The sequence below is a fragment of the Pinus tabuliformis genome, chromosome X (genome assembly GCF_031772625.1).
Source record: "Pinus tabuliformis cultivar Carrire ecotype Pingquan chromosome X, CPIR1, whole genome shotgun sequence".
Lineage (NCBI taxonomy): Eukaryota > Viridiplantae > Streptophyta > Pinopsida > Pinales > Pinaceae > Pinus > Pinus tabuliformis.
The window spans coordinates 77301063-77313341 of record NC_142308.1 but is presented as its reverse complement, the minus strand read 5'-3'; the positions used below and the strand labels follow the sequence as shown (position 1 = coordinate 77313341).

General features: G+C 42.4%; 1 protein-coding gene across 1 annotated transcript; it reads right to left on the bottom strand.

Annotated features, from left to right (window-relative positions):
* Positions 1–4725: 4725 nt before the first annotated feature.
* On the bottom strand, positions 4726–5837 carry LOC149138449 (uncharacterized). The gene is made up of 4 exons (XM_089450358.1): positions 5424–5837; positions 5238–5327; positions 4942–5034; positions 4726–4809 (listed from the first exon to the last, which is right to left on the bottom strand). Exons 1-4 carry the CDS (start codon positions 5835–5837, stop codon positions 4726–4728), a joined length of 681 nt encoding a protein of 226 aa, XP_089306484.1.
* Between the last annotated feature and the right edge of the window lie 6442 nt (positions 5838–12279).

The window sequence follows — 12279 nt, the reverse complement described above, 5'->3', positions numbered from 1 at the left end:
AACCAATTTCTTTTCTTAGCTTTTTACCATTTTTTAGCTTTTTAGCTTTTTAACATTTTAGTTTTTCAACTTCTTAGGTTAGATGATTGGTTTGATCCACCATTCACCTTCATCTATGCTATGGACGAAGCAAAGGAAGTGTTTTGTCTAAACTTCTAATGAAACTATCCTACCTAACCTCAGTAGTTCCTTAGCATTTTAGTGTTTTTTAGCTTTGTAGTTTGGTCGTTTCTAGCCTACATAAAAAGGCAATGAGTAATGTTTCCACAAGGTTCAAGCTTGTTAAAAAATAAACCTACCAACTGAGCATATGTTCCCCCAGAGTTCAAGCTCGTTAAAAAATGAACCCACCTTCGATAAATAGCCTTTGTGATTGCCATTATATCAGCCTTTTGAACCTTGGTTGTGTTCCTTCCATCACCTCCATCGATTTGGCCGATCATACGCTTCCACTTGATTTTTTACCATTTTGAGGAACAACTGCGATGAGTGGTATTGTTAGCCACCCTCTCCACATCACCATGTTTTAAGAATTTCAAAGATTACCTGGAACCAGTTGCTACCCTAAACACCACTTGTTCCTAAAAAACGAGTCTCGTTTAAACTCTTGTCAGACTTGCTAAAAATGAAAAGATTGTCAAGCCATTGGCCTCTCCAGTTCGCTAAAGTGATTGGAAGTGCCATCCCTCCTGTATATTTTAATCTGTTTTGGACCTAAGGGATTATCTCAAAAAAAGATCGGCTTGTCTTTTTAGGCTCGCTAAAGTGATCGAAAGGTCATCCCTTTTGTATTATTTTAATCTTTTTTTGGACTTAAGTGATTATGCTACGAAAAAGAACTGCTGAAGTTTCCTTTTCATCCATTTTCAAAATCTCTAAACATGAAAAGGACCGAGTTATCTTTGTCGTTAAACTTGTTAAAACAATAGCGAAAAACTTGTCCACCAAGACAAGAATGAGTTTCACTCTCACTAGGCTCACTAAAACATGGCGACAGGTTTTCCCGAAGGGAAAATTATAGAACAAGCATATGTTATCCTCCTCAAGCTTGACAAAAATAAAGAGGTACTGGTCAGCAATGACTGTGGAAGAAAGGAAGAAAACTTGAAGAATTTTATTGGTAGCGGGTTTCTCTTGAACATGACACTTTCACTCCATCACCATGATTGAGTCGGGTTGGATTATTCCATTCACCGGTCATATCGCCATTGGTCCTCTATACCATCCATCTTTTGGGGTTAACACTACCAGTCCATCTCATTGTCACCGATATGTTCAAGAGAAGTCATTCAGAGAATTCACCATCCAGTTAACACCTCATCCACTGTAATACCTTCACCCTCCATTTTTCATGACCGCCATTCTTGAACCTTGTATCATCAGATCGTTTTCACCTCTAGAAAATCATTTGCTTCGTTTCATGTCATAGATGTGGGATACATTAAGGCCCTCCTACGATGGGTCACTTCTTGTTGACATCAGCTCATTATCCAAGAAGTTGACTTAGAAACAACCCTTTCAGTACTTTGAAGCTTGCATGCCTCAATGGCAAGTTTCTCACTTCCGGCGACAGGTTTACATCAATGGCCTTCGACCGAAAGATTTTGCATGGTGTTCGACATCAGATCATATATTCACACCACGTGAATTGTACTGTAGTACCTTGAGGGTCATTATCATTATCGGTGATTCCTCTCGCGCCTGTTAACAGCTTACATTATTGGATGGTAATTAGGTGATGTCTTTCCATGTTCGACTTCAGGACATCTTTTCACATGGATTGACTTGTACATCGAGCGAAGATTGAATGAGTTTTGAAGACTCCAGATCTAGTTTCATCCATCTGGGTTGCGATATATTCAGGAATATAAAGACATCAAATGTACACAAAAGCTGCACCAACAGTCATCTAAGCTAGGGAAGATGACTCTTCATATGAGGAATCACCAGTCTGCAACTGTAGACGATTATCAGTCCTATGTACATGAAAATGAATTTATAAAGCTGAGCATGGGAATGCCCACCTCAGCTAGATCATGAAAATAATATCATGATGATGTATTGTATTGTATCTTATACAGGTCACCTTCTAGTTCAAATACCTCAGATCCTCATGATAAAGAATTTCACCCGACATTAGAAGATTTACAACCTCATGCTTTAGGGGGCAACTGTTATAAACATATTTGGGCACTGCAACCCCAATCTTATATGTCAATAAACCAATGGATTTTTAACCCATTAAAGTGTTGTTTCATACCCTAAAGGATCATGGTCAACTGAATACATCATTCCCTAAAACTTCCACCTGAAAAACCACTCAGAATTGGCAAAAATTGGACCATACTGACTACTCCACTGTCAAGGTGCGACGCATACTGACTTCTACACTAGTCAAGTGTGATGCATACTGAAGAGGCCTTCTGTGTGGTGTGATGAGCGAAGATGGATAAATGTCTGAGACAGTTTGCTAAGTGGATGCTCATGGAATCTTCTAGAAACTTCTCCTATGACACTTGCCTCTCTGAATATGCCCAGGGATGAGTAAGAGATCCAAGAAATCTCCAAGGGAAACCTAGGAAAACAAGTGGAATGACACTAATCAAAAACCCAGAGATGACTCACACCCTTGCAGACATCTATAAATGGATCCCTCATCTGAGAGATTTAGAGGCTAAGATTTTGTAATTTGTAAGGAAGTGTTGATAGTTTGTCTTTGAGAAAGAGCATTGTATTGTTGGGTGATTTTGTTTTTCATGAGGTGAAGAGGGATTTGATGGTGGGAGGATGATGCTGGATCAGACAGTTAGGTTATAATTCTCCCTTCTATTTTAATAAAGTTCTTTGAGTTTTCCTCCATACAATCGTGTATTTGTGAATCTTGTTATTTCTGAATGCTATTGTATGTTCAATCTATTTCTGATTCTGCATTGTTTATGATATAATAGATCAATATGCTTTGATGGTGTTTTGTTACTTTTTTTCTACAGATATTCTCTTGTGGGACAAGTAGGAGAGGAGTTGCAAGCTCTATCAAGGGGGAGAGAAATCAAGCGAGGAGTCAAGTGGAAGATCTAGGTTAGTCCCTTTGGTTCTCTCTTATCTATCATACATAGAGGAAATCACAAATTACTTTGATTGTTTGTTTCTAGGATAGCTGCTAATCCTAGTGGAACTAGCAGATCGAAAAGACACTAGTTTCCTAGAAACACTTTCTTCACCACTACCTCTAGATCCGCCTTGCGCACTCAGTTGCAGCGGTCCACGCACACAGATGCAGACTCTTTCAGGCCTCTGTGTACACAGCTGCAGAGCCTCTATCTACTACCTAATCCCTTGAATCGAACTTACAGACACTTCAAGGCTTTCCCTCTCAAAAACCCATTACACATCAAATCCAAGATTACATACCAAGAAGTTGCTTTCTACCCATAGAGCCTCACTCTATTTATACCTTTCCATGGTCTACGAACCATGGGTGGGCCGACTCAATTTAAATTTCTTTTACATTATTTGTGGGCAGACTACCCTTTGACTCAACTTATTACAAATCGCGCTTCGCGCATCCCGTGGAGTCTTTACCCTATTTTTACCCAAAATTTCAAGCTTTGTGTCTCATAAACATTAAGCGGGGCTTCTGCTACCCAACAGTCCCCCAACAAAATCATCATGACTCATCCTGAGTCACTCGTTGGTGCAGCGAGACGCACTACCTTGGCTTTGCGGTTCACCTCCCCTTCGAGTGGGGCTCTTCGTCCTACTACTCCTTTGTTTTCTCCTACAACACTCTGTCCGGCTCCTGCTTCATTGTTATTACCAACTCTCGCAACCGATAATGCTCATTTTGCTCTGCTTGGTTAACATAGAACACCCCCTCATAGGATTTTAGCTCTAGTGGGGGAGCCACATATGGGACCTCCTTGTACCACCACAGCCACTTTCTTTGTCCGTATCTTCTCTTCTCAATGTTTGTTGTAGCTTGTGTTGCAATTTTGCAAGACCCTTGCCGCTGTCCACGAGATCCTAATCTTCAAGGTACATCAGGGACGAGTTATAATGTTATTAACTGCATTTCTACCAGTGGTCTCTGTCTTTCCAGTCTTTTGCTTTTCTATTATAGTTCACCAGCCTTCCCACGGGCGAGGTAGCAGCATCCAGACCAATTTTGCTCCTACCTTCCATTTTCTAGTTCATCCCCTCCTGTTGATGCTGAACTCTGCATGGTGCCTTCAGCTGTCACCACCATGTTCCTCAGAGAGCCCTATCTTTCCATCGGCTAGATCACCACCCTCGGGCTTACTACTTGTGCAAAGATAATGAAAAGTTCCATATCGGTAACCAACTTGCATTTTTATGAAGTGCAGTTTGCCCGATGGAAGCCCCCCTGTGATTTATAAGCGTTTTGAATTTCAAATTCACTGTCTCCCGCCTGTTCTAGTGCCCTCGTGTTAAACCTATGGCAGATTAGTCCATACATAGCTCGTACTCCTTCATTTAATTACCCGCCGCCTGCTCCCTTTTGCCATAATGTGGACATCTTGTCATGAATAGTGACAACAATGGTCACTTCTATTCTTAGCAATGCAACAGCACAATCCTTTTTGTGCAACCACAACCCTTGTAATTGGCCAAATCTACATGCACCCTGGTAATCGTGCATCCGTCCCCTAGATTACTTTATCATCCCATGTTCTCTTTCAACTGGCTAGAGCGGTGGACGGTGAGTCAAACAGGCAGCCCACCCGTGTAGGGCTTCAGTTGACTACCATTCACTCTTCCTGGGAAGGGGTCTCCATTGAGTTTGGCAACCTAAACCACACATCCATCGGTAACTTCTTTGACGACATAGTGTCCTAACCAATGCATTCAGAGTTTGCCAGGGAATTTCTCGAATTTTATGTCATATAATAATACTAGATCATTCTCCTTGACAGTGCATACCTTGATATGGCGATCATGCCATTCTTTCTCTCGTTGTTTCCGTACATGCTGATGGAATCCAACCAAAAGCCTTTCCTCCTCCAGTTCTTCTAGCTGTGTGAGTCATTCCTCCAATGCCCCACAATCTGCCATACATATTATTGCCTAGGCACAATGCATTCCATAGGCATAACAACCTCCTTGCCATAGACTAACCAAAAAGGTGTCTGGCCTGTCAACTTCTCGCACGTGGTTCGGTATGCCCATAGTACAACAGTGATGCGTAAGTCCCAATCGTTTCGCTACACATTACAGACCTTTGTCAACACAGTCTCCAAAATTTTGTTGAATGCTTCAATGGTGCCATTCACTTGTGGGCGATAAGGCGTACTCTGTTGATGATATATCTGGAATTCCTTAGTGAGTGCGCTAATCATTTCATTTAGAAAGTGCGTTCCCCTATCACTCATGAGAATTTTGGGACATCCAAACATTGTCAGCACATTCTTGAACAAAAACTTCGCAGTTGTGCAGTCCTTGACCGGCTGTGCCTCTACCCATTGAGTCAAATATTCTGTCACAGTGATGATATAGCGTGTGCCTGTCTTCCCCCGTGGCATTATAGGTCCTACGAAGTCGATTTCCCACTTCTTGAATGGTTGCAGCATCATATGTGGCAGGAGTAGCATTTCATTCCTCCCCGATGGTTTCCCTGTCTGTTGACATACATCACAAGCTCGACAGTATGCTTTCGAATCTTGATGCAAAGTAGGCCACCATAATCTCGCATGAAGAGTCTTATGGGCTGTGGTGCGACCCGCATAATGTTCGCCAGTAACCCCCCCATGTGCTTCGACCAGGATCTGTCCTCGTTTGAACTCTGGGACATACCTGTGTAATATTTCGTCGTTGCCCATTTTGTAGAGGTGCCCTACAATCATGGTAAAGTCTGTTTTGCATATCACTAGTTCCTTCTTCTGCTAAACAGAATATCCCTACGATGCGGTTCCTATAGTTAAGAAATGGATTATATCCCCAAAGTGGCCATCTGCTACATGCTTTGCATATAGTTGTGCATCCGAGAGTCTGTCCTCTAAACTTGTGGGCTCTTCGCTGGTTTCAATTCGGGATAGGTGATCCGGGCCTACGTTTAGATGTCCCAACTTTATGACAACCTCGAAGTCATATTCTTGGAATAACAGTAACCACCTAAAAATGCACCCCCCCAACACATGCTTATTCACTAGGTACTTTAGCGTCGGCACATTCTTCAGTCTAAAGGGCATCACTGTATACTGAAAACAACCACATTCAATGACAAATGTTGTTTTACTCCTATCCTTTGGCGCGATCTTGATCTGGTGGTTCCCAGAGAACCTGTCCGTGAAGGAGTAGGCTTCCTGCCACCCCACATTTTCCAGTACTTCGTCTGTAAAAGGCGTTGGGAATGGATCGTTAACATAGGCATCATTGAGCTTTCTAAGATCCACGCAGATGTGAATCTCACCCTTCTGTTTCTTCTCCTGCACCACTATAGGACTTACCCAGTCGGACTCCTCGACTGGTTCAATGATTCCTGCTGCCAGCATCTTGTCCAATTCTTCGCAGACCTTTGCTTTGTATTTTGTATTCAATCAGTAAGGCTGCTACTTAACCGGATTTATGTCTAGCTTCAACATTATCTTCATCGCTCCGAGGTCTCCTAGGATCCCTTTTACCTCCGTGATTTTTGTTGGGAATAAATATCGATATTCCCGAAGCAACTCGATGACCTTTTCCACCCTGGCGTCATCCCAATAGTCCCCAAGCATTGCATACTTCAACTCTTCTTCTGTTTCGATATTTACTTGTTTCATTTTCAATGGCATCGTGATATCTAGATCTTCAATTTCAGGTCCGCGCACCTCACGGATTCCCTCTGATTCTGGAATACTGATGTTTCGTGAGTCATCCTCATCATCTTCTATCTGTACATTATAACATTCTAGGACCTGGCTCAGCTGTCGCGACCAGTCTGGCTGCACAATTTCTTCTGGTTTTAGTGGTGTTTTGAAAATGGTGGCCTTCACCAACTATAACACGTCATCCATGGTATCCATCCATTGGTCTTCCAAAAGGAATGTCGACAGAAACCCTTCACGCAAGATATCCCACTCGTCGGTTCCATGTCGAAGCTCTGTTTCAGTATGCCAGTTCCTTGGGATGACATCCAGGGTATGATAAAATAAGTGCACCCACTCTGGTTGAGGCTCCTCTCCGTAGGCTTTGATCCATCCGGTAAGGTGCATGCACGGGTCATCACGTCCATCGTATTTCTTCGTTATTTGTAGTTCTGGCTTCCCAAATCTAATCTACATAATGTGCCTGCAACCGCACCAATCTTTGAAAGTCCCTTCATGTGTGCCCCACCATCGTGCAGGTGTCACACACAATGCCCATCTCAACGCATCAAACTGTTGGTGCTCTGGTACTGCGATTTCAAATTTGGTTAGAAATTCATCTATTATTGTCAACCCATCATACATCGGCAGTTCGTGATCCTGGGCTCTCACGCAGTATAGAGATTTAGCCACCATATTGCAGTGTAGTGTGGTTACTCTGTTCAACCAATTATGCCATCACCCGTCTTCTTTGTCTGAATCGGTAGTGCAGGACTCTACATAACCCCGTGATTTTGACTTGACCCATTCTTGCCTTTGTGCAGAAATAGTGTAGATACAGTCTAATTCGTTGTTACTTTCTTCGTTGTGCATGGGTTCAATGTAGTGTGGTCCCTCAACCAGATCTAGCGAAACAACTACGCGGAGCAACTTTGTTTCAAATATCATTGTCCGCTTCTTTAAGTTAATGAACCCATTCATGTTGGTGGCCCAGTCTATTCCTAACAATGCAGGATAAGGCGTACTTTCATCCACGATTTCAATTACTTCAAAGTCTATTCTGGTGCTCACGCCTTATATACCTACCATAATTCCCTACAACCTTCCCATGGGCAAAATTTTCTGTTGGTTCACCATCCACAATTGAAAAGGAGACCATTGTACTGTAGGCCTACCCATGCACTCCCAAGTTTGTTTAGGCAATACATTTACATCTGAGCCCAAATCCAAAATGATCTCATCCATCTCATAGTCGCCAATTTGTGACATTAATCGCATCTCTTGCCCCGTCCATGTTGCATGTTTTCTTAGTTTGCAGACCACACTAGGTTCTCGTGTCCCCGCACACCTATTTATTAATTCTTGCAAGCCCCTAACCGCCCTATTGTCGTGTAGCAATTTTATGCATGTCTCTAAAAAGGTAGCTATCATGGAGGGATCCTTGTCCTGCTCAGGTTGATCCCTGCTACCTAGGGCAGAGACCTCAGCGAAGCTCTCCCTAGCTTCCAGATACGTCTCCTTACCAATCCTTGCGTCTTCCTTACTTAAGTTCCTTTTATCTTCTTCTATGGCCATGCCACTTCTTAGTACCCTATTTACCTGGGGGTCTTCGTCATGGGGTTCAAACCTCATCATCTGCATGTTCTAGGTTGTTGTAGGTTGTGCTGCCCTTTTTTCACGAATCTATGCTATCAGTGTGGGGCAATCTATCAGCTCATGATCGAATTGCTCACAGTAAGTGCATGATATTCTAGTTGGGTTGGTACAATCCTGTGCATAATGTCCTGGTCCTCCATAGTTGTAACAAATTAGCTGCCCGCGACCCCTTCCTGGCCCCATTCCACCCCATCCTCGTCCACGTCCCTCGAACCCACCGCGCGTGATTGCCGCGGCTGGATCCTGACTTTGCGCTTCAATCTACATTCTATAGGTTGGTGACTGGTCCATCAATAATTGATAACTACAACAGTCTCGTTCCTCATGGCCTACCGATCTGCACAAGTTTCAAAATAGCCATTTGGGGGGGGGGGGGGGGGGGGGTTGTCTCATATTCTATAGTAGATGGCAGTTGTCCATGGCATGTTTTCTTCCTTCCTGACCTATCGCACACCAGAGGGTGGGTGTCGCGCTTGGCCCTGCCGGTACCTCTGGTCGCAATGGCATTGGTCTCCCCCCCTGTCACATAGTTCACAAAGACTAGACAGTGATCTCTATCGTGACCCTGGCTTCTATACTTTATACACCATACTTCTTCCCAGGCTTATGGGCGAGGTGCTTGTTCCTATTTTAACTTCTTCATTTCTAAACACAGGGTTTGTATCTGTGCTTGGATTTGCTGAACTCCCAACCCCGAGTCCTGTAACAGAGTTTCGTGCAACCTCATCGCTGTCTCTAATGCTTCATCCTGGGTTGAGATCTTTTGTTGTGACAAAGTCATCCTCAGATGTGGTGTCAATGACGCTACAAACCAAGCACAGTGCTGCGCATCCAACAGTGTCATGTTTGCTTTGCGGATGGTACTTTTCAGCCTTTGATCCAGATCCCATGGGGTCTCACCAGGTACCATCGCAATCTCCTTGAACCTTATGATCGACTGTGTTTTTGAATTTGGCCAGCTAAACTCTTTCCTCAATTCCGTCTGAATCTCTGTTGTCCCCGCATTTGGGTGATCGCTCGAGTACTTTATATACCATGTCAGTGCTTGGTCCTACAGCGTACTAGCTAAAGTAGCCTTTCTAAATATTATCATCCTTAATTCTATGTACGTCTCATACCGATGTCAACACGAACCAAAATTTTTCTGGATCTTCTCTTCCTGCTCCTTTGAATGACCGTAGTTGGATCACGCTCGTCATTTTTAACCTCTGGTTTGTGCGTCGGTGTATTATGGGCTACTATTGTTCCTGATCCCTTCGACCTTTAAATTCTCTCTATAGAGTTCCAATGCTCCTACATCAGACACCACTTATGCAGATCTCGATCCTGGCAACGGAACCATTTGTTGGCTTATATGGGCTTGACCCAGGTTCGGAAGAATTATTTATCCAGACAAATCCTGCAGCTACCGGCCCTTTCGGCAACAGCCCGCAGAGCGCGGACTGAGGTCTTGCCCAAGGTAGCAAGGGAGGGTGCTCGAACTAGGTTTCTGCACCCTTGGGATGTCTAGATGTGGTCTGGAGGCTTCGCGCACCATTCTGCAGCCTCGCGTCGCTCTGCTTCCACGCAGATCCATAATAGGGCTACTTCTCAAGATTAATTACTTAATGATGTATTATGAATCAGATCTACTTAGAAGAGTCTTTAACTAAACATTTATGAGAATTAACCAGTTCGCACACTTGGAATAGACGCAGATTCACATATATTTATAACATAAGCATATGCGCACAAATTCAAATAGTTATATTTAACCATGCAATAGCCAAATCCGCGATAATATAGATATAACATAGAATTTCATAATCAACTTATCTTTATTCACTTTCTTCACCACTACCTCCAGATCCGCCCTGCACACTCAGCTGCAGGGGTCTGCGCACATAGCTGCGGACTCTTCTAGGCCTCTGCGCACATAGTTGGAAAGCCTCTATCTACTACCCAATCCCTTGACTCGGACTTGCAGATGCTTCAAGACTTTCCCTCTCAAAAACCCATTACATATCAGATCCAAGATTACATACCAAGAAGTTGCTTTCTACCCATAGAGCCTCGCTCTATTTATACCTTTCCATGGTCCACGAACCATGGGCGGGCTGACTCAATTTACATTTCTTTTACATTATTTTTGGGCGGACTACCCTTTGACTCAACTTATTACAAATCGTGCTCTGTGCATCCCGCAAGTCTTTACCCTATCTTTACCCAAAATTTTGGGCCTTGTGTCTCATAACCATTACGCGGGACTTCTGCTACCCAACATAAGATATTTGAGCACATGTTGGATACAACCATCATTTATTATGATAATCAAAGTGGGATTCGCCTTTCAGAGAATCGTGTGTTCCCTGACTAATAAAAGAATATTAATAATAGTTACCATTTTATCTGAGATATGGTACAACAGGGAGAAATAAGGTTCCAACACATCAGGACAAATGAACATGTTGTTGACATCATCACAAAGCCTTTTGGAAAGGCCAAGTTCTTAGCCTTCATAGAGATACTTGGAGTCATGGAAGGACCCTCCCATGAGTGTCCCAATTGAGTTGACATTGAGCTTTGGGAGCTCCTAGGGACCTTGGTATTTCTTAGAGTTGTATGAGCATACAGTGAGTGGTTCACCTCCCCTATGGAGTACATACCCCAACATGTGAGCTTAGGGTGAGTGGTTCACCTTCTCGTATGGAGTACACCATATGAAAAGAGGGTGAGTGGTTCACCTTCCCCTATGGAGTACACAATATGAAAAGAGGGTGAGTAGTTCACCTTTCCCTATGGAAACCCCAGCATACATCTTACCCTTGTAGTTTGGGACTTTTGGGATGTACCTCTTATTTGGCCAATAAGTTGGAAAAATTGGTTAGGTTTAATTAGTAATATCGACAAACACGTTAGGTACTATTGTATTTGCTATGACTAGGATGCATGATGTTCAACAACTTGATTGCTAAGGGTCAAGCCTGGTAGGTGTTCTATCCCTATACATGAGGGCTTACCTCTGTCATTTTGGCAATAGTGGAAAGGTCTTGTGACCCACCCTCTTTCAATCCTTTCTTGTTGGACTATGATATCAATCTTCAACAGAGGCAAGACAAGTTGTAGAGATGACACATGATGGACACGATGGTATAGCAATGGACGAATGTTGACATGTTGAATTCCTCCCTAGTTGATAGGGAGTGTTAAAGCGTGAAAATAGGGGCTAATTCTCATTCCTACAATCCTTTTATGAATTATATATATGATAATTAACTAATAATGAGTGTTGAAGAGTCATATCTCTAAGACATGACCATTTGTTAAAAATACGTCATACTCACGTAAATAATGTATTTATCATAAGTTACTACCCACCATAATTGAAGCAAGTATTTTCATAAAAGATGGGATAAGGAAAAATATGTAAATAAATATACTTACCAAGATTTATTGCCCACCACTATTTACGGGTTCTTCAACACTTTAACAAATATGGATAAAAATGTAAATGTGAAAACTTACTAGAATTTAATTTACAAAGATACATGATCCAATTTACAAAGAGACTTGTCTCTTGGGTATGTGGAGTAGAAAAGTCATTTGAAACTTTTCATTTTACATAATTCACTTTTCATTGCATATCTTCATGTACTTACTGTTGATGTTCTGTCTACAATTACTATCAATGATTATGTAAAGTGAATGCTATTGAAGTTCTAATGAGATTGCTATTGAAATCTAAAGTAAATTTGTCATTAAGTTAATAAGACATTGAAATAATTGTTGCAGGCATAGATTTAACACTTGGAGGTAATAAAAAGAAACTAACAAAAACTAACCA